Source organism: Myotis myotis, unplaced genomic scaffold (assembly GCF_014108235.1).
Source record: "Myotis myotis isolate mMyoMyo1 unplaced genomic scaffold, mMyoMyo1.p scaffold_m19_p_1, whole genome shotgun sequence".
NCBI lineage: Eukaryota > Metazoa > Chordata > Mammalia > Chiroptera > Vespertilionidae > Myotis > Myotis myotis.
Window position 1 is genome coordinate 168502069 of NW_023416313.1, and position 22176 is coordinate 168524244.

Sequence of the window (22176 nt, forward strand, 5' to 3'; positions counted from 1 at the left end):
CCACTATTTAAGTTCAGTAACTTCTGTAGTTATTCTCTGTTCTTAAAACATATGACAAAAATTACAATCTCCTCTACAACCTTTTCAGGTTTTCAATCTCTTGCAAGTATTGCACAGCATATTTTCTTATTTATACCTCTATAGCATCTTTCAATGAACCAGCTAACAAGAAAAAAGCAGCAGACTGTTCAAAGCGTTGTTTTCCAAGTAAAGAGAAAGCATTTTTCAAAGCAGCTTTACGCCATCTATCTTCATTAAAGTTGTGACTAAAAAACGTTGTCATTTTTTCCTCATGCTGTGACCTGGGAACCAGAACACAAACACCAGTGGTTAAACCAATTTTAAATATTTTTGAATCCTTTACGGAATGTGTAAAAATAAAAACCACAAAAATCAATCTAAAAAGAGAACAATAACTTCAGTGATAAGTATTTATTATCAGCTTCTCTTTCCTTCTAATAAGGAAAGCTCAAATTACCCTATGTATACCTAAGTAGGAAGCAAGAGCACTTTTTTACTTACAAAGTATATTTATCAACTGTTTTAAAAACAACATCCCATTCTTTAGGTAAGCTGAAACAATATTGTACCCATCTTTCACAGATAAAGAAACCAAAGCCCAAAGAAGTAAGCTGATTTGAACAAGCTCATATATCTAAATACTTTCAAAAATATTAAGTTTCTGATTCAAAGCACAATCTTCATTCAACTAAATTGTGTTAAGTGCTGAGACAACTTACCTAAACAGACCCCACACTACTGCTTTCTTCTTCATTGCAAGGTAGAATAATGCAGCATCCAAGGCATCATTATTCCTTTGAAAAGAAGCTTTGGCAACCTAAATGGTAAATAAAATACTATATTAAATTAACCATTTAATTAAAAATTACAACCAATTAAACAACAATTAATGCTTCCCTGCTATTTTCATGGCTGATAGAAACTATGGAGACAGGAAAACGTGGCTCTATCCTACAATCTCCAGTATCTTATAATACACTAGAGGCCCAGTGCACAAAATTTGTGCATGGGTGGGGTCCCTAGCAGCTGTCGGCTACCAGCTGGGGCCTCCCTTCCCCGGTTGCCGGCTGCTGGCTGAAGCCTGCCTTCATTCCGTGCCGCCCCTTGGTGGTCAGCACATGTCTAACTCCTGGTCGGTCAAACTCCCACCTGTAGGGACAATTTGCATATTAGCCCTTTATTATATAGGATGCGACAACCATCTGATATCAATAACAATAAAAGTAATAAAAATAAACACCTTTTATTTATCTTATTGAATCACCACAATCTCTGAGGTACTATTATTTCCATTTTAGATATGAGACACAGAGAGGTTAAGTGAATTGCCTAAAGTCACACAGTAAGGGGTAGAAAAGGGATCAGAACCCTGGTAGTAATAAAATTGTCTAACATAGGAAACAATAAAAAATGCAGAATGAATATTCAATAGATGTGACTTTTTCTTAAAAATCAAACATATTACATCTCTTAATGTTTTATAGAAGTTAAAATGGTAACTTCTTTGGTACATATGATTTCACAATTTAAAGCTTTCAACTAATACTGATACAGACATCTGTGAATAAATACTAATTATACACACACATTTATAAAATTACAGATAAAAATAAAAGTTCCAGGTATTTTTTTAATGGACTTTTTAAAAAGCTAGTATTTAGTATTTTCCAATCAAATTTTGACAATTCTGAAGGATTGATACATTCTCTCTAGCATGTAATTAAAATACAGCAGGTTGAAGGTCTATTATTTTGAAGGGCTTACAAAGATTAGTTCTCAGAAATTTCATGAGAAAATGTCTTAATGAGCATGTAGTTCTTCTTGTATTATAAGTGACAACGTCTTTGAGCCATAAAACCAAAGTGTCTGAATATATATAGAACCAATCAACTCAGTATTAAGTTTATTGATTTTAGAAAGAGGAAGGAGGAGAGAGAGAGAAAGAGAGAAAACATCGATGTGATAAAGAAATATTGACCGGCTGCCTTGAGCACTGGCTCAGACCAGCATAGAACCCACAACCTGGGCATGTGCCCTGACCGGGAATTGAACCTGCCACTTTTGGTACGCGAACAACACTCCAACCGAGCCACATGGGCCAGGGCAACTCAGTGTAAGTTTAAAAATTAAAGTAAGTAACATTATTATGTATTTTACATTGTTTTGAATAAAATATCAAATAGACCATCTCTTATTTCTTCAAGATACTGAGATAACCTGTGCAAATCACTAAGTTAAAAGGCATAATAATAAAAAACAATGGATGTTTTATTAGCTTACATTGACTGATAGGGAAGCAGGAAGCTACTGAAGCATGGGAAAGGGAAAAGACACCTAAAACTGCACCATAAAAATGCTTTACTCTCAATACCCTTTTATTTCTCTTCCCCTTTTTTAGTATTTTCTCAGCCTTCAATCACTTAACTTAGTATTCCAATGTTTAATAATTTTTAGAAGAATTTTTATTCATCTTCAGTTAAGGATTTATAATACACATCTCAAGGCAAAACAATTTACATATCCTTTCTGATTTAATTTTAAGCAATACATTACTTGTGGAGATACACACACACACACACACACACACACATACACATATATATATCAGAAATATCCTATATAATAAAAGCATAGTATGCAAATTGTCCCCTTGATCAGGAATTCAACCAGGGAGTGGGGCCGGCTGGGGGAAGGGAGGGAAGCCTCAGCTAGCCGTTGCCAGGGACCCTACCAGTGCATGAAATTCGTGCACTGGGTCTCTAGTTTAATTATAACACAACACATCACTGACAGGAAATTAAAGAGATCTTTTGTAGGCAATATCTGAAACATTTCAGAAAAAATATGTCTTCTTTTTCTTAGGGACATAAAAAATTCCATGCAGATACTTACTGTGTTATTTATATAACAATTAACTTTTCCTATATACCAGAAACTAGATTTCTTGGTTGGTGTGAGAAAAATTCCTTCTGACATTTGTTCCTATTTTGAGAGAAATGCGGGTATCTTATTGGCTGCCTTACAGGTAGCAGGAAAATGACACTTTTATACTCACACTTCAAACTGTGATCTGAAAACCATGAACACCAGAATCACAGGACACTAATTCAGAGGAAGAGGCCACAGACCTACCATAATGAAATGGGAGTGGGACTGAGGTGTTGGGGGGTATGCATTTTAAATAAGCTTGTCAGATGATTCTTTGACACTAAAATTTGAGAACTACTATTGTAGAAAATAAATTCCTCTTGGGAGAAATACATTCATACTTCTCAAAAGCAATATCACTAATTGTACTTAAGGAATTTTGATGGACTCCTGAAAGTAAACAATGAATAAGAATTACACTTTCCTAACCCTGACAGAGTAGAAAGGGCACTTCTGACACTTACAATTGATGGGGAGTTTGGCGGTTACCTACCTTCTCTGAATCTTAGTTCTATCAGGTGAAAAACGGGGCTGGGGCTGATGAGATGATGAAATAATTTATGAAAAGCAACTAGCACCAAACCTGGCAAACAGTAGGTGCTCAATAACAGTTAATTTCTGCAACACTGAAAGAACTTGCAGCTTCCACTAACAAAATTTTTAACAATTTTTTTTCCTAAAGGGAATCTACCAGAAAACTGGTTCCAAAAACCTGTCTTAAAAAATGTACAGCATGTTTCATTTGCTGCCATAGATATGTCCTTCAAGTGCACATAAATAAAAACTTTTTATTGAATGTTATTTTAAGTGTGAACAGGAAACTTGCTGTTTATTATACAAGCCATGCAGAATCCTTTACATAAAAAGAATGATTCTTCTATGTATATAACTGACAAGAACTTTACTTTCTAACTTTAGATTTTTTAGTTTCTTAAATTAGAACATACCTTAACAGATAGCAGAAAATATTGCTATTCCGTAGTATTATAAACTCAGTATATATGGAAAAAGAAAATTGACATATTGCATAGCACTTTATAAAAATCAAGTTTTGGAATCTCCAAAAAGTTTTAAGAAATTTCAAGATCTCAAGATATACAAACTAATTCCCTACTACAGATTTTTCTTTAAGATAATATATTTTATCCTTCAAGAAAATACATTTTTAAAGTTCAAAATCCACTAAAGTAAAGTTACCTTTTCAATGCATCTTCGGAGAGTGTTAATATTCCTGACCCACCAACCAATTCCCATTGCTCTTAACTCAGACCACTGAGGGTCTCCTCTCTGAATTGCGGGAATCATATTAATCAGTTCTTCCTCAGCCTCCGAATGAAAAGCCCAGGCAAAATGGCAAGTAGACACACCTAAATTAGAAATATAAATAATAACCTTCAGAAGTATATCAAAAAAAAGAACAAAACAACTTTTCAAAACAACTTTTCGTATAGCCATGTGTTCATTCATTATGAAAAGAATGAAAGGAAGAAAGGAAGTCTTTCATCATTCAGGATATTTATACTATAAGCTTCTATATATAAGATTAGTAATAGGATAAAAAAAATAAAAATCTCTCCCTTTTTCCCAAACATACTTGCTTTTGTTCCCCTACAAAAATAGAGACACTATCTCTGGATCTGTTTTTGTTCATCAGCAGAGGGAAGGTAGGGGAGGGTGGGGATAAGGGGGAGAGATCAACCAAAGGACTTGTATGCATGCATATAAGTCTAACCAATGGACACAGACACCAGGGGGGTGAGGGCATGAGTGGGGGAATGGGGGGAAGTTGGGGGGACAAGGACACATATGTAATACTTTAATCAATTAAGAAAAAAAATTGCAAAAGAAAAAAAATAGAGACACTAAAACTTACTCATTGGAAAGAAAGATATCTGAATATCAAGCCATTCATATGTACACACACCAAACTTATCAACAGTGAAAGCTTTGGTGGAGTCAAAGCATCTTGGCCCATTTGCTTGGGTTGGTGTTTCACGGTTCCTCTTGCTTGCAGACCATATCCTTTAGTACTGAATACTGTAAACTGCCCCATTCATCTATCTGGCCAAAGAGCTAAATATCACATTAAAGGAAGCTCTAAATTTCATGCAAGTTCCAGGGACTAAAAGTCAGGAGGTACATTCCTCTGTATTTAACACTTTAGTTGAAAGTAGTTTAAAGCTGCCTAATATTGATGGGATATGGCAAATTCTTTTTTGCTCAGGTAGAAGGCTGACAGGGATCTAGATAACAAAATGGGCTTAGTGACACCATCAGACTTGGAAGTACAAATGAGTTTATCAATAGCTTACTGATAACACTTTACTACTCCACTTAGAGCAGGTGAAGAGGAAACATGGGGAGAGTGGACCCTACATGGTTAACAGGTAGTGAGAATGCTGGGAAGAACCCTGAAAAGTCTAAGAAAGAAGCCAAATTGGCCAAAGTAGCCATCTATGTGAACCCATTTTGTAAACAGAAATATCCGGGGTCAATCAATGATAGTCACATTACAACACAGGCCTCTCAATGCTATAAGGCTATCAAAATTACTACATATAAGTTTTTTCACTAACAACTATGTACTATAGAAATCTTACATGTAGCTTAAAGCTTATCTAATAATTACTGCTTTAAAATAATTCCTTTAGAAAGTATAAAAGGAAAAAACTAATATGACCATTTTGTCTGTCTTTTTTTAAAATATATATGTATTTTTTATTGATTTCAGAGAGGAAGGGAGAGGGAGAGATTGAAACATCAATGATGAGAATCATTGATTGGCTTTCGCATGTTCCCTACCGGGGATTGAGCCCACAACCCAGGCTGTGCCCTTGGCCAGAATCGAACCCAGGACCCTTCAGTCTGCAGGCTGATGCTCTATCCGCAGTGCCAAACTGGCCAGGGCTTAATATGACCATTTTGAATAATAATCATGTCTTTTAAATTTTCCATTGCTAGTATATATATATACAACTGTTTTAAAATTATATCACAAAGTCAATGCAGTAAGCCTTGACTGCCACTACAAATTTAGAGGGGGGGAAGGTGGACAAAATTAAATCACATCAATTTGTAATTTTTCAGAACCTAAAAGACAGATTAATTTCCTCACTATTTAAATCTTCGTTCGATTTAAGAGATAATTACTACATCAAATAACTGACACTTTGCTTTAGAAAATGCTATTAGATAGCAATGCAAAAGCATACTTTGCTGATATAAAATGTCTAATATAAAAGAATAATACACAATATATTATATTCTATACCCTTAAATGAAATTTGATTAATGAAATTTTTGAAAATGCAGAGGCATGTTGAGGGAATTAAACTCAGAGAGCAAGATTAAAAGCAGTGAATGTATTTGGAATCCTAACTATTAGAGGTGAAAAAAGGTATTAAAAAGAAAGAACAGAGGCACCAACAGGCAGTTTTTTGTTTTTTTTAATTGGTTATCTCTTATATGTGCCCTGACTAGGAGGTCAAACCTGCAACTTTGGCATATCAGGACGAGACTCTAACCAATTGAGCGACCCAGCCAGGACACTGGCACTCATTTTTATTTGCCTAGCAATGGCAGGCTATTCCTTGCAGTTTATCTCTGTTCCTCTTAACTTTTCTATTGAAATACTGGCCACTTATCTTTTTCCCTGAAAACTGTTCCCAGGACCATCACCTATAACACCAGTCCCTTCTCATCTCCAGTTTTAACTGTATTAAAGGAAAAATGAAATTTGACAAAGTTTTAGAAATTTAAGGTATTTTAAATTTCCCTAACCAATGCACACAATTGCCATTAAGTGATTCAGTACCATCTGATTGCCATTTTAAACTAAAATTAAAAGAACATCAAGACATTTTTTAAAACCTATCTGAAAGACATAAATTGTTTAAAATGATAATAAAGTATTGGCAATGGGTTATGTTTTGGCATCATCAAACATTGCTTTCAATAATGTAAATTAGCACAGTCTTTCAGACTAAGAGTTAAGAATTTTCAAGCCCTGGGTTCAGTAATACCACCACTAGAAAACTAACATGAGTAAATAATCATTAATTCCAACTCCATTAATGAATAGCTCTATATTTTGGGCAGGTCACTTTGAACTCTAGTTTCAATTTTTTAATCTATAAGAGAATTGATACAAATCCTGTGTTTCCAAGTAGCATGTGGGGCAGTATGCTGGATGTATGCTGGATTACTATAAGGAAATATTCCTGAAATATCATCTTTACTTATGAATAAATAACTTATATTAAAATAAACATACATAATAACATGTAGGGCAAAATTTATAGAATTTTTAAAGAAAAGACAACAGATGTCAAAGAAATTCAGGACCACATTGGGATACAATGTCAGGTTTACTGCTAAGCTACTACACCTTTATTGAGTAAAGTCTAAGAAACTAAAATATATGAACAAAAGTCATGGAACAGAACTGAAAGATACACAGAAAAATGGTAAGTGGGTGCTATGTGACAGGAAGGTATTAAGTCTAGGTTTGCATATCATTTACCTAATGTTTATACACAAGTATGAATACACCACACCAACCACTTCTATACTGAATAAAAGTTGTGCAAAGGTTCAAACAAGCACACCTTGATGAAACATCATACCTTGATGAAGAAGCTGTACTCGGTATAAAGGAGGCAGTGATGTCAAAAGGCATGTGTGCAAGCGCATAGCTAATAGGTATCTCAAACCACACTCATCTAATGTATCTCCTCCTATAAAGTAAACAGAAAATATGTTTAAGAAAAAAAGGAATACAACAGGTCACAAACCAATCAAAAGTTACAAAGTAAATAATAAATTTAGTTAGTGATAATTTACACAAAATATATAAGATAATTTTGAGTGTATTCCTTCATGAATACTTTGATATCTTTATAAAAAACTAGAGGCCCGGTGCACAAAAATTTGTGCACTCGGGGGGGGGAGGGGGGTCCCTCAGCCCGGCCTGTGCCCTCTCGCAGTCTGGGACCCCTCGGGAGATAACGACCTGCTGGCTTAGGCCTGCTCCTGGGTGGCAGAGGGCAGGCCCAATCCCTAGGTGCAGCCCCTGGTCGGGCTCAGAGCAGGGCCGATTGGGGAGTTGGGGCGCCGCCCCCTGTCACACACGGAGCCGCAGGGCGATCAGGGGGTTTGGGCGCTGCCCCCTGTCACACTGATCCCGGTGCTGGGAGGCATATTACCCTTTTACTATATAGGGTAGAGGCCTGGTGCATGGGTGGGGCTGGCTGGTTTGCCCTGAAGGTTGTCCTGGATCAGGGTGGGGGTCCCCACTGGGGTGCCTGGCCAGTCTGGGTGAGGGGCTGAGGGCTGTTTTCAGGCTGGGAGTGACTGAAGTTCCCAACCGCTCCTTTTTTTCTTTTTTTTCTTTTTTCTTATTCTGGGCCAGCTTTACCTTGAGGCTTGGCTCCAGCTCTTAGGCCTCCAGCTGAAAGTAGGTTTCTGGCCTTTGCTTACAATGTTGCGAATCTGCTGGCTGAAGTCCAGCGGTATTTGTTACAATGTTTCTTAAACTGCCCACTCAGAGGCCTGCAGCCGCAGGTGGGGAACGTTGGTTTCCTCCAATGATCCTCCGTCACTGAGGCAACCAAGCCTCATGTTAGTTTCAAGCTGCCTGGCTGCCGGCCGCCATCTTGGCTGACAGTTAATTTGCATATCTCGCTGATTAGCCAATGAAAAGGGTAGCGGTCGTATGCCAATTACCATGTTTCTCTTTTATTAGTGTAGATATCTTTACAGCTCTGGCCAGTGTGGCTCAGTTGGTTCGGCATTGTCCTGTGCACTAAAAGGTTGCTGGTTCAATTCCCAGTCAGACCACATGCCTCAGTTGCAAGATCCATCCCTAATAGGGGGGCTTGCAGGAGGCAGCTGATCCTTGCTTCACTTTCACATTAATTTTTATCTCTTTTTCTGTCTCAAAAAATCAATTTTAAAATCTTAAAAAATGTTTGTTGATTCCCCGGGATAGTGTTACAAAGTGAAGGTTGAATCATAACCTTAATTCCAGAAATTTACTCTTTAGTTAAAAGTTTTACAAAAGTACACAAGTGTAATAAGTTTAATCAAAACAATAACGACTATTAGAAAAATGCAATGCAAAAGTATTAACAGCACAGTGACTGCCACTTAGGAAGTACTCAGAGTTTGAATCAAATTGTCAAAGTTCAAGTTCCCGCTCTACTTCCCATTAGCTATATTCATTCATCCATTCATTTATTCAACAAACTAAGCATCTACTACATGCAAAGAATGGTTTAGGTACTGGAGATTTGGCACTGAATAAGGCAAAGTGCTGATTCTCATGGCGCTTATATTTTAGGAGACAGAGATAACAAACAAATAATGTGTCTAGCAGAAATTACTGCCAGGGAGAGAAATAAAGCAGGACTGAGAAAATGGGAATACTGGAGTGAGTTCTATTTTATATAGTCTGACCAGGAACGAACACCAGTAAGATGACATTTCAGCAGAAATCTGAGGAGGTAAGGGAAGGAAAACACACATAAATCTGAAAGAAGAGGATTTTACTCAATGGAAACAATATGGGCAAAGACAGTGAGACAGCAATGTGCTGAGTGTGTCTGTGGGACAGCAAGGAGGCCAATGTAGGAGCACGGAAGTAAGCACAGATCACAGAGGGCCTTGTAGACCACTGTACGGATCTGGCTTTTATTCTAAAGTGAGGTAGGCAGCCACTGGTGTGTGCTGAGCAGAGGAACTGATAGCATTTGCCAGTGAGAGAAAGCAGAGTCAAGAATGCCTCTAAGTTGTCTCATCTGAACAAATGGAAGAATTCATTTACTTATAATCCATTTACTGAGATGTGCAACTTATTTAATCTGTGAGCTTCAGTTTCCCACCTGTGAAATGGAGACATTAATTCCTGCCTTCTCTACCTTAAGAAAGTTCACTGTGATCAGGATGAGCCATTTTATATTGCCTAGCCAATGATATAGTTTTGAATCATGAAGTTTAAACTACTTTTCATGGATTGTGGCATAGGCCTATTTTCTTAATGTCTCAGAGTAAAAACTCTAATATATATTAAATTATACATAAAGGCTTAAGGCTATTCTAGAAAAAATGTTGCTCTGTTGTACACAAACTCATAATTATTAGAATTTTCTAAATTAGCATGGTCGGAAAATAGGTCACAAGAAAAAACCATCAAAGGTCTCTAGTTATTTTAATCTACATAGGTGAAAACTTTGGGATATATTATAAGGGTATAAACCTCTACAAATATATATAATTTGGTGGCTTTGAGGAACAGTCCTTTTTCCTCAAATTTAGAAATCTTGTGAAATAGTTAAGAGCACAGACTTGAAGGCAACGAACCACATACCAACCCCAGTTCTGTCACTTACTACCTGTGGAATCTTCGATAAGTCACTTAATTTCCCTAAGGATCAGTGTCTTCATCTATAAAATTAAATATAGTAATAGCTACCTATTAGGAGATTATTATGCTAAATAAATATGATCAAGTACATAAAATGCCTGGCACATAGTATCTGTTCACTCTTCCACAATTTTATTGAATAATTGATCGACCATTTTTGGTGTCCTTTGCTAATGCTATCATTTACAATCAAAACCATTACCTTCAACTATCTGCATAAAAGAGAACGGAATCTAGTTTCAAGAGGCAGCCAAAACTCTTCTGGTTACAGAATTAATTAAGCAAGACACACATTATATTAAGATGTGTAAAAACCTCCTTATGAAAAGACTTTGTGGAGAAAAGTAGGTAACTGTAAAAATTATTTATACCTAGAAATGGTAAAATGAACAAGTTGAGCCAGTGCCTATAAGCCTCATGGCTCAATAGTAAAATTAACAAATTATTATGACTAAAAGTAGGTAAATAAATATACAAATCATAGAAATCAATCTGAAAAAGCAAAAGACTATATCCAAAATCACACAAAGGTTTCAGTGTCAAACTCATATAGGAATGCACATAGATATCATGAATCCATGAAGTCATAACCATAAGTCATGGCCCATCTCAATTGTCTTTTCTTTCACAACTAATCATGTTATGTAACAGTAATTGTCTATTAAAGAGGTCTTTTCCCTGCAAGGTTAAAAGAAAGACTGCAATTTAATATGTGAGTCACTACTTAGATAACACAAATAGTTCTATTAATGATAACTTTATAAATTTTTAGTAAGAATATTTACCTGAGTAACTCTTATCTCTGTTTTCATCAAGCTCAGTACTGGTGGTAGCCACTGTATCAGCCAAAGCTACAAGGAACATCTGCTCCAAACGGGTAAGGCCTGGCAGACTTGAGTGCATAAGATGACTTGAAAGTACCCTAGCATGTTCTTGGCCAAAATAAGCTGGTCCATATTGAGAAAGATTTATTACTTTTGATTTTTTCTCTCTCTTTTCTGGCTCTAAATCAATATCATCTATTATTAGATCCTGTATTTGGAACAGCTGTGAATACTGATCCTCTGGTTGACTTTTGGTATGATCTTCATAGCTCTGTGGTATTTTTGTACTTTCTTCTGAAATTCTGTAGGTTGTATCTTGATCTGCAGCAAGTAATGCATATAATGGTAGTGGAGGAATAGAATCTATCTCAGTATAATCTCGAGTACCATCTTTTCCTATGGTGACTGCATCCTTTGCTGTACTGCCACTTACACTAATGGTTCGAGAAAAATGTCGCTTATTTCCTTCTCCAGCATCAGCATCTCTAACTATTGCAACTTCACCTGCAATACATTTTACTAAATGAGAGAGAATAGCTTTAGCCCTGCGAACTTTCCCTAAATCCATCAATTCTAACAGTTGAGTTGGATGATATTGTGGGAGAGTAGGGGAGAGTACATGTGCAGCTTCAAATAGGCCACCATCTTGCACTGCAGCTGGTGAACAAAAAACATCATCAGTAACAGCAGCTCCTTCAGCAATACTTTTTCTTGACAACATGTTAGATTTAAAGGCAGAATGATCTTGTATTGCGGTCTCTTCTGCATCAGGACTATCAGCTTCAGTGTCTCCAAACTTGACAGCATGCTTCCACTGTGCATATACCTGCATTTCACAATCCATCCCTACCACCAGTATTCCATCTCTTACCCAAGAGAGAGAGACAGGCAGTGAAGGTGTACCATCAACGGAAGACACTAAGTCTATAGATCTAAGAAGTACCCATCTTGACCTAACTCCTTGCTTGATGCTACCCCCTAGTGGTAAAGTAATGACAGCTACTCCATCCTTACAGTTGGTCTGTTCAGTCACAATTCCTGAAAGCCGCCCATACATGAAGATATTAGCACCAACCCCAACAGTGAGAATGTGGGAGCCATCTTCTTTTGATACCCAATCCAAATGTACTAAATGCTTGATATTCGGAATAAGATATCTATCCTTGTTCAAAAGGGCGTCTGATTTGCTGTATACAAACAGATTACTGTCAACACTGATTCTTGAATCAATTACACTCCCAACCCTGACCAAGTCATCAAGATGAATTGTTTGTTCTAAAGCCCATTCTGATCCTCCCGTAGATTCACATTCAAATATGCAAACATGCATGGAAAATTCTTTGGAAACAAAACCATTGTGTTGGATAGGCTGTTTGTAAGCCACTGCAAGGCGACCTGTGTATGAACAACTAACAGCAACTGGTCTTCCCACAATGCTCACTGTACTGCTATTATCTTCTCCTTCATCATTCATCAAGGGCCATCTCCTCCAGTGGTAGGTTTCCTTCTCGTCACTTTTACATTGTACGTTGGTTTCCATACTACATTTCCAGAAGCGTACTTGGTTGTCAGAACAAGCAGTAACCACTAAGTAAGGTGCAAGGCACACTGGATAAATTGATGAAGAACTCAGATGGCCTTAAAAAAGAAAAAGTATACAGTCATAATAATAGAACCACAAAATAATATGCTCATAATCAAATTCTGGAATGTGATCAATCCAAAGTCTCTATGACTTCTTCAAAATAACTCTTGAGTTCCCCACCCCCTAACTAGTGTGTGACACTAACTGTCCATTGGCCAAAGATATCAAAGTATTGAACAGCTCATTGGTAAAATCAAAATATGCAATAAATAATCACTTAATTTATTTTTAGGTCATTAAGCTTAAATAAGGCAAATATTTTATTAAAAATTCAGTTCAATCTTTAATAAATAAATCTATTATCTGCTGAATTTTATATTCTTTTGCCATAGCCTGCCTCACTGGACTTTCGTTCTCTTATCTTTTATCACTTTCTTCATAGGTGCTTAAGTAATTTTTACAATTTGCCCTTTTAATGTCCCTAATCGGCACAGAAATAATCTAGACCCTAGACCTGTTCCTACCATCAAAATGTTTTCAGATAGCTAAACAGACCACTAAATCTCACTCTTTTTACCAGATTTAATTCATGCTCTCTTAACACTAAACCAGACCCTCATATTTATTTCTGGCTGCGAAAGTCTAACACTGCCCATCTATCATCCTATAGTTGAAATGTAATCTATATATATAATAGAGGAATGTGCAAATTGTCTGTTACAGCATCACATCATGACTGGATCAGCAGGCTGCGTCCAGCCCTCTGCTCAGGCAGCTGCAAGGCCTGGGTAGGATAGGATACGATATGAAGGGATAAGAAAGGAGAGGGAGAGGAAGGCAGGCCTGCATGCAGACAGGCTGAGAGGAGAAACAGAAACACAGAACGGGAACAAGAATATGATGCAGGAATGGAAAAGGGAAGGAAACGTGGGGCTGCATGCGGGAGGGGGTGGTGACCATTGGGGGGGGGGGGGAGCGGGCAGAGAAGGTGTGCCCAGAGAGGGGCGCCCTGCCCAGACATGGGAGTTGGGCAGTGGCCCCCAACACAGGCCATTGGCAGGGAGGTGCCCACGGGTCTGGGAGAGAGTAAAGACAGGAGGAGTGAAATAGCACTCCCGGCACTTTTGGCGAAAGGGAGGAGCGCGATTCCGCTCCCCGGCACTCTAGGGGTTAACTCTGTTCTCTACTGACTCCTTTATAAAGTTCTTCCCTCCTTCCTTCCCTTCTTAAAGCTTCTGTTGGTGGTGGTGGTGGGGGGTGGGGGCGTTAACCCCCAGCTCAGGGCTCAGCCCCGGCCAGGTGTTCGCTGTCCAGCCTTCCCTGGCCTCCCCGCTGCTGTCCTGCTCCCATTCCCTGCCTGGGACACCTGACCCAGCGAGGGTGGCCGAGGCCCGCACGCACGGCCCAGGTGCTGCTGCTGCAAAGCAGGAGCGCCTTTGACCAGAAGGCCTCGGACCATCCACCAATATCTTCATTCATGTATTCAAAGTCAACATTAATTTTATTTTAACGTTATATGTTTTGTTCAAATTTTTTTTTTCTACTAGTATTTTATAATACAATCAGCAAACAATATATGTCAAAGATAAAAACAAATGTAGTAAAGGTTTCCTTAAGTTTTTGAATATGTAACTTCATTTATTTGCAATTCATAATTTTTTTCCTAAACTGCTGTAAAATCAGCAAAAATGCCTTGGCAATTTTAGCATAGTTCCTAGGATATTGGTTGGCACTCAAAGGGTTAAAGAAGGAAAGAGGATGTATGAGTGAACTGTAAAAGCAATAATGAAAAGTTTAGCTGTGTACTGGGGACAGATTTTAAAAGTAGGAGTCAGAAAAGAAAAAAGATAAATGATAGTGAATTAGGCAGGTAGATAGATATGAAAACAGTGGAAGTAGAGAAGAATGTATGGGAAAGGTAAGATGAGAGAGAAAGAGGGAGGAAAGAAAATTTTAAAGGGGAGCCAGTAGAGCTTAAAAGGACAATGGGAAGAAGGAAGAAATGGGAGAGGGAGAAAAGCAGATCCAAGGGAGGAAGTGAAAAAAAAACTTAAGGTGGGAAGGAAGGAAAAGGGGAGGGAGAGGAGGGGTAAAGATAAAGGAAAGAAGGAATGTCGGGGGGGGGGGGGGGGGCGGGAAATGTAGGAGAAAGATGGGAAGAAAGACGATGGAACTGAAGTAGGAAATAAAGAGGAAAGAAAAGTTTATAAATGATGAGTCCATAGAAAAAAGTGTTACATAAAGGATAAAGAAAAATAGTGTGAGAGGGAGAAGCCGATAAGGAAGTCAAATACAATTGAGTGTGAAGAAAATAAGATTTTTAAAAAGAGTTACTAGTGGCAACCAGGCCGGCAAGGGAGGGCAGTTAGGGGTGACCAGGCCGGCAGGGGAGGGCAGTTATGGGATCAGGCCAGCAGGGGAGGGCAGTTAGGGAAATCAGGCCAGCAGGGGAGGGCAGTTAGGGGGATCAGGCAAGCAGGCAGAGTGGTTAGGAGCCAGAGGTCCCGGATTGCGAGAGGGATGTCCAACTGGGATGTCCAACAGCTGGACATCCCCCGAGGGCTCCCAGGTTGGAGAGGGTGCAGGTCGGGCTGAGGGACCTGTGGGAAACTGTTTATTGCCTTCACTATCTGATAAGCATAGACAGAGCACTCCCCGAAACCCCCTGAAGGCTGGGTGCCTTTGAAGCCCTAGCAAAGCCCGGAGCTAGGCGCCACCTCTGTTTGTCCAGACAGTGGTAGCTGAAACTACTCCCCCATTTATTATTATGTAAATCCTTGCTGATGGGCTAGTCTGCCTGTTGCAGGGGGTCACCTGCCTAGGGCTATGCTATAGGGGCATCCCAGATGAATACAAAGCTTGGTGAGGCCTGAGCACAGAGGAGAAGTCCTTCGGGACTTGCCGCCTGGTCCCCCAATATTGCAAAATTATCTCGTGTCTTTTTCTCTCATTTGCTGTGCGGCTCCTCTTTCAGATACCGAACCCTACTCCACGCGAGTCGTGGAAGGAAACACACTCGACATCTGGCGCCCAACGGGTAATCTGGAAGTGCAGGTCTCGCTGGAGCGAGAAAAGGAAGTTTTCACCGAAAAGGTGTGGAAAACTCACCGAAAAAAGGTGAGGGGGATTCCACCGCACGCAATGCCCAGGATCAACTACAGAAGCCCGGGTCTGTAAGTAACTGGGAACGTTTTCTTAACCAGGCTAACAAACAGGGAAGGATTTGGCTTTAAGAAAGTAGATTCGGCTTTAAAAAGGTATATTTGGCTTTTAGAAAAGTAAGAAACTTTATTATAGGCTTTTGATTTGCATGTTTAAAGTATTAAAATTTTAGAAGGTAATATCTTACAGTTTTTGCATGTTATTATAGAACATAACCCTTGGTTTCTTGAAAAAGGTGCATTAGATCTTAAAAGTTTGCCAAAAAGTTAATCAGAACTTGCCAAAAATTGTTTCCCCTGTGGAACACGGCATTTCATTTCCTAGAGGCTTTAGGAGAGGTCAAGGAGGATAAATCTCCTCCCCTTGCACCCTCTGCTCCTTAAGAGGAGCAGAAAGAAAAGAAAAAATGGGAGGAATGGCCTTCATGGCTCCCTCCACCTCCATGTCCTAATTCTGATATGTTTAATTTGCCATGAATAGAATCACCTGTGCAAAAAGGCCAAATTATAAAGAAATTGGAATATTAAAAGGTACTCCTTAAAATCAGGCTGAAAAAAGAGTGCCATGGTCATCTTAATGTGGTTTCTTGTCCAAATTAAAATCTTAATTTGTATTTGGAATCTAAAATCTGTAATAAGAAATGAAACCCCGCTGCCGAATCTCTCTCTGGTGCGGAGAGATTCAAAGGTGGCAGGAAAAGGCAGAGTTATAAGCTCTCCCACAATGAGATTACTTAATGTTTTATTTAAAAATTACCGGAGAACATCTTATGACAACCAAACTTTGGCTAAGATAACCTTGGGTGCTAGCCATGACTTTAGAAAGCGAAATAGGAAAAAATTTAAAATGTCTTCTATTAAGCATGACTTTGGGAAAAATACACCATCTGAGTCATTTGCTGAAACTTCCCCCAAAGCAGGATGTGGGGAAAGGGAAGAAGGAGCATGTGGCGACCCAGATGGGACGCCCCCTCCCCAAGTATTCTAAAATTAAAGTCCTTCTAGTAATTGAAAAGCTTTTATAAATTTATAAATGCATCCAGGATTTCTGTGCACATGTAAAGGGAAAAGGCCAGTTTAAAAACGAGTGCGCATAGTTTTGAGCTGAACTTGACTTTTTGCTGCGTACAGAATAAAAACTTGAGACTGTTTTGGCCTTAAAAATGGCAAAGTTGAACCTGACAAAGAAATACAGACTGGTTTCCCAAAGTGATTTAAAGTAGCTTTTGAAATTTCCCGCCCTGAGGCAAGTACCACCAGGAAGTTGATAGTCAAGTTTACATGTGAATTGCTATGGTTTTGTTTCTTGACTTCCCCAACAGGAAAATTGTGACCATTTTAGCAGCTATGCCAGGCTTATTGGCTGGAAACTTAAAACTTTTAAGTTCAAATCATCTAAAAGTATTGAAATTTATAATACTGAAATGTTGATCTGAGTATGCCTATTATGAAGTCTAGAAGATAGAAGTTAATCTATTAATTGAAAATGCCTTATATTTTATTTGAAATGTCTAAGATTTAAAGCTCTGAAAGTTTAAAGTGCAAATTGAATCGGGAGAAATTAATTAAATATCTAATGTATAACTTGTTTTTGAAAAAATAGAATGTGTTTTCCCTTAAATGATTAGGAATTCAAAATATGTTACTTCTTGGTCTGATTTTAAAAAGAGGATTAATTTTTAAGATCTCAACTGAAATTTTTAATACAAAAACCAGTTTAAATTTGATTGATATGCTTTAAGATAATTATAAAGGGTATAAACAGCTAATGAGATTTCTGTTTGTCTACAATATAATGTTGGCCATCTATCTTTTAGGGATTTTGGTTTGCTCTTCCCTTGTTTATTGTGAGAATAAGGAAATCATCTTTTCTGTTCAGAGAACAGTGTAGACAGCCTCAATGTTGAGCTGCCAGACTTGGCAGCCGCCATGTTGGCCGCATGGCCTGCCGCGCCCCTGGGTGCCGCCATCTTGGAACAGCCCCGCCCTCTGACTTAGCCAATCACAAAAGGAATGTCTGCTCACTGAGGCAGGATGGGATTTCAGGGGTGGAGTTTTAAGGCGGAGTTTTACTATGGAAATGCGGATGGGGCAAAAAGTGTGCTTGCCTCCCAGATTTATTTAATACTATTTTTAAGAAGATATTTTTAATGCTTAATAAATTAGCAATCATGGTCTTAATATAATTTCAGTGGTATGATAGACCAATGTTTTAAGCAGTTGGCTTTATAAGGGCCGACAATAGAGCTCGTATTTCTTAAAAGGCTTGTAGATAGAGACATTTTTAAAAGATATCTAAAATTCTCAGTAGAACCACAGTTATACATATATCATAAACAAATTAAGAGTAATTGATTCCATGGTCAAGACTAGATCCTATTATGTTGAGAACTGTTTTTAAGTGTTAAATATTTTTTAATTAGATATGTATTTGACAGTTTTTCCAGAGTACAATATTTCAAAATATAATATACTTGGTTGCATAAGGAATTCCTGCCAAATAAAAGAAAGAATTGATTTATTAGTAGCAAAGTCTATATTTAAAATAGCAATGTCTTTTATTTAAAAGCTCCTCACCGCTGCATTTTAAATTAGGCTGGAAGTGAAGCAACGTTTGCACCTCGTGTATCAGACATAAAACTTTACTGAATTTACTAATCCTTGTAAGCAATTGAATCCTAGTAAAGTAAAATTCTTCTAAAAAGTTACTGAAGGCTTCCCATGATCCCTCTGTATATGCAAATAAGCCAAAAGGGAATGCTGTTTAAAAACATTATTTTAAATTTAATAAAAAGGAGAAAGTTTAATATTTTGAAATATCTTCCACTAATATTTACAGGATAATATAATGATTTGCTGTTAAAATACCAAATCTGAAAATAAGTACAGTCACCATAAATGTGTAATGACTTGGAATACATGGCCTTGCAGCACTATCAGTCAACATCCAAGAAGTAACCCTATAAGTTACTTGGTGTAAAAAAGAAAGATTTTTCCTTTTTAAGTTAAAATTCTCCAAGTGTAATCCAGCAGGAGGAAGACAAACCAGACAACCAACAGCCCAGAGGCCACCTGGGGCATGGTAAAGTGAAGTATGGTAACAATTCATTCAGGTAAAAACTGTAAGTTTCATATGTCTTAGAAGGCACATTTTTCCTTTACCTGGGAAGGACAGCATAAGGATCTAGTTAGCGTGTCAACTCAGTGCTCTGGAGATCCAAAACTGTAATTTAGATAGCATACTGTCTCTGCTTCTGTAAATTGCTTTTTTTTTGCTAACTAGGTTCCTCATTCCAAACCTTGAGTTTAAAATTAAGTTGTCATGACCTAGAGCAAAGAATATTCTTACATGGTATTATTCTACAAAGTTTTATTAATAATTTTTGATGCTTTATAACAGTATATTGTGCATTTATCCCAAACAAATTTACAAATGAATTTGAATGCTTTACATGAAGGGATTTATTCCTTTCCACTGTGTGGAGGGCCTCCTGGGGAAGGCACTTAAGCATTCTGTATTGACCTATCTTGACTTTTTTTTGCCAAGAGGAATCCAATTGCCTACAGCTGTTACCTTAGCTCTCCATTCAAGCTGGGATCATGAAAAGCTGGTACCATGGATCTGTCTCTGGCCCAATGGCGTAAGCTGGGCCCTCTCTGGAGGAGAAACCTGGGTTCCCTATGATCAATGCCGGGGCCCCGCCAGCAGGCGAGGGGATCCAAAGGCAGTTGCTGGGTATGGAGGCCAGAGGGACATAGGCTATCAAGGAGACAGAACTGAACCTCACATCACCCTACTTGGCCCAGAGATAGCTGGTAGTCAACGACGGGTAAGATCCCACAGGGTGGGACGACCTAAGACAGGCACAGCTGGGGGCCAGTAGGAGAAAACTTGGGGTGCAACAAAGGTGGGGCACAGATCCTCACCCCCCCAATGGTGCACGGACTTGAACGGTGCACGGGCTTGAACACTCGGCCCTTCTGAGGAAGGTCTCCTGTCCCCATGGCTGCTTCTTGCTTCCCATGCCCAGCCCAGATCAGGAACCAAATAACAGAAGAGATTTGGTCCAGCTGAAATCAGAATCCAGAAAAACGGAGGCTTGGCTAACAGACCCTATGTCTAAATATAGTCTAACAACAGGAATGCTCAGAGCCTTCACAAGGATGTAAAGTGATCCTTTCAATTAATATTTACAGTGTAAATTAAAATTATTGTTAAAATATTAAATTTGACAGTAAAATAGTTGTCAAGTTTTCAAATTAATTAAATTTGGCTATTTTAAATAATTAATTATTCAAAAAGTATTAACAAAAATGTTCATGGTAAACATGCTATGAACCTGAAGCATGTTCAGGCTCATTGTTTTTGCGTGCAAAAAATTAATATTTAAAGCTATCTAGACTGCATTATAAAATTTCCAAGAAGTCTCCTAATTAAATCAAAAAAAAGGGGGATAGTGGAAGAATACCATGTAAGGAAAAATATCCTGTAACTAAATTACATCTAGAAAAATTTCTTTTTTTCATTTTGTAATGCTAACAGCAAGACACCCATGAAAAACATATGTGGTGTCAAAATAAGCCAAAGGAAAATCATTTGGGCAAATATAAAAAGGATTCCCCAAGTAAAATTTCCTTTATTAACCTTTGGTCGAGAATATGTTTGTATACTTTCAGAGAACAACTCCAAGACCATGTGGATTCCTGTAACAACGGATCACAGAAAGCCAGCCACAAAGACAGAAGAGACAGTTCAGAGATGGAGATGGTGAAGACGCCTTGCCATGCTAGCAGTCAGCAGCTGTGCGTCGCTGCAGGTTGCCCAGAACCAGACCTGAAAGGACCGGACCTGCATTTTCCACCATCCAGAACCAACATTTCATTGCTGGCATGTACACATGAACTGTTGGACATTGAAACATGGACTCAGAACTTTTGGACAATGAAATTGGGACTTGATTATTTTTTAAAGAAAAAATAAGGGGGAGATGTGGGAAACTGTTTATTGCCTTCACTATCTGATAAGCATAGACAGAGCACTCCCCGAAACCCCCTGAAGGCTGGGTGCCTTTGAAGCCCTAGCAAAGCCCGGAGCTAGGCGCCACCTCTGTTTGTCCAGACAGTGGTAGCTGAAACTACTCCCCCATTTATTATTATGTAAATCCTTGCTGATGGGCTAGTCTGCCTGTTGCAGGGGGTCACCTGCCTAGGGCTATGCTATAGGGGCATCCCAGATGAATACAAAGCTTGGTGAGGCCTGAGCACAGAGGAGAAGTCCTTCGGGACTTGCCGCCTGGTCCCCCAATATTGCAAAATTATCTCGTGTCTTTTTCTCTCATTTGCTGTGCGGCTCCTCTTTCAGATACCGAACCCTACTCCACGCGAGTCGTGGAAGGAAACACACTCGACAGGGACCCCCTCCCCTGTGCACAAATGTCATACACCAGGCTTCTAGTATATATACATACATATATATATATATATATATATATATATATATATATGTATATATATGCCTAAGCCAGCCGTGGGCAAACTACGGCCCGTGGGCCGGATCTGGCCCATCTGAAATGAATAAAACTAAAAAAAGACCGTACCCTTTTATGTAATGATGTTTACTTTGAATTTATATTAGTTCACACAAACACTCCATCCATGCTTTTGTTCCGGCCCTCCGGTCCAGTTTAAGAACCCATTGTGGCCCTCGAGTCAAAAAGTTTGCCCACCCCTGGCCTAAGCGATCCTTAAGACCGAATGACTGGAATGACTGGAATGACTTGTCGGCAGGTTGCTATGACACACACTGACCAGCAGGGAGCAGGTTCTCAACGCAGGAGCTGCCCCCTGGTGGTCAGTGCACTCCCACTACGGGAGCGCCGCTCAGCCAGAAGCCAGCCTCTCCCACCGCTGCAGCAGGGCTACCAAGTGGCGGGAGCAGCAGGCGCAGCAGGGCCAGGATGAGCAGCAGCGGAGCTGTGCACAGCACAGGCTGGGGCTCCTCCCCGGCCACCTGCCACTTCGGCGCTGCTACATCCCTCATGGGGGATGTCGGACTGCCGGTTTTGGCCAGCCTGCAGGGATCAGGCCGCAACCAGCAGTCTAACATCCCCCCAAGGAGTCTCAGATTGTGAGAGGGTGCAGGCCAGGCTGAGGGACCTCACCCATGCATGAATCCATGCACCAGGCCTCTAGTAGCAGTACAATAGTGTAGACATAATAGTATAGATAAGTGTA

General features: G+C 39.0%; 1 protein-coding gene across 3 annotated transcripts in view; it reads right to left on the minus strand.

Moving 5' to 3' along the window:
- Positions 1-22176, minus strand: part of DMXL2 (Dmx like 2) — a 163346-nt gene that overhangs the window by 44177 nt on the left and 96993 nt on the right. For all 3 annotated transcript variants that reach the window (XR_004966358.1, XM_036301475.1, XM_036301466.1), the window contains exons 18-22: positions 11158-12834; positions 7575-7685; positions 4147-4316; positions 741-838; positions 137-302 (exon numbers count right to left, since the gene is read on the minus strand). Coding sequence is in view for 2 of the 3 variants with exons in the window: in XM_036301475.1 (XP_036157368.1) it covers positions 137-302; positions 741-838; positions 4147-4316; positions 7575-7685; positions 11158-12834 (2222 nt within the window). In the remaining variant the exon portion in view is untranslated. The remainder of the gene's footprint in view (positions 1-136; positions 303-740; positions 839-4146; positions 4317-7574; positions 7686-11157; positions 12835-22176) is intronic.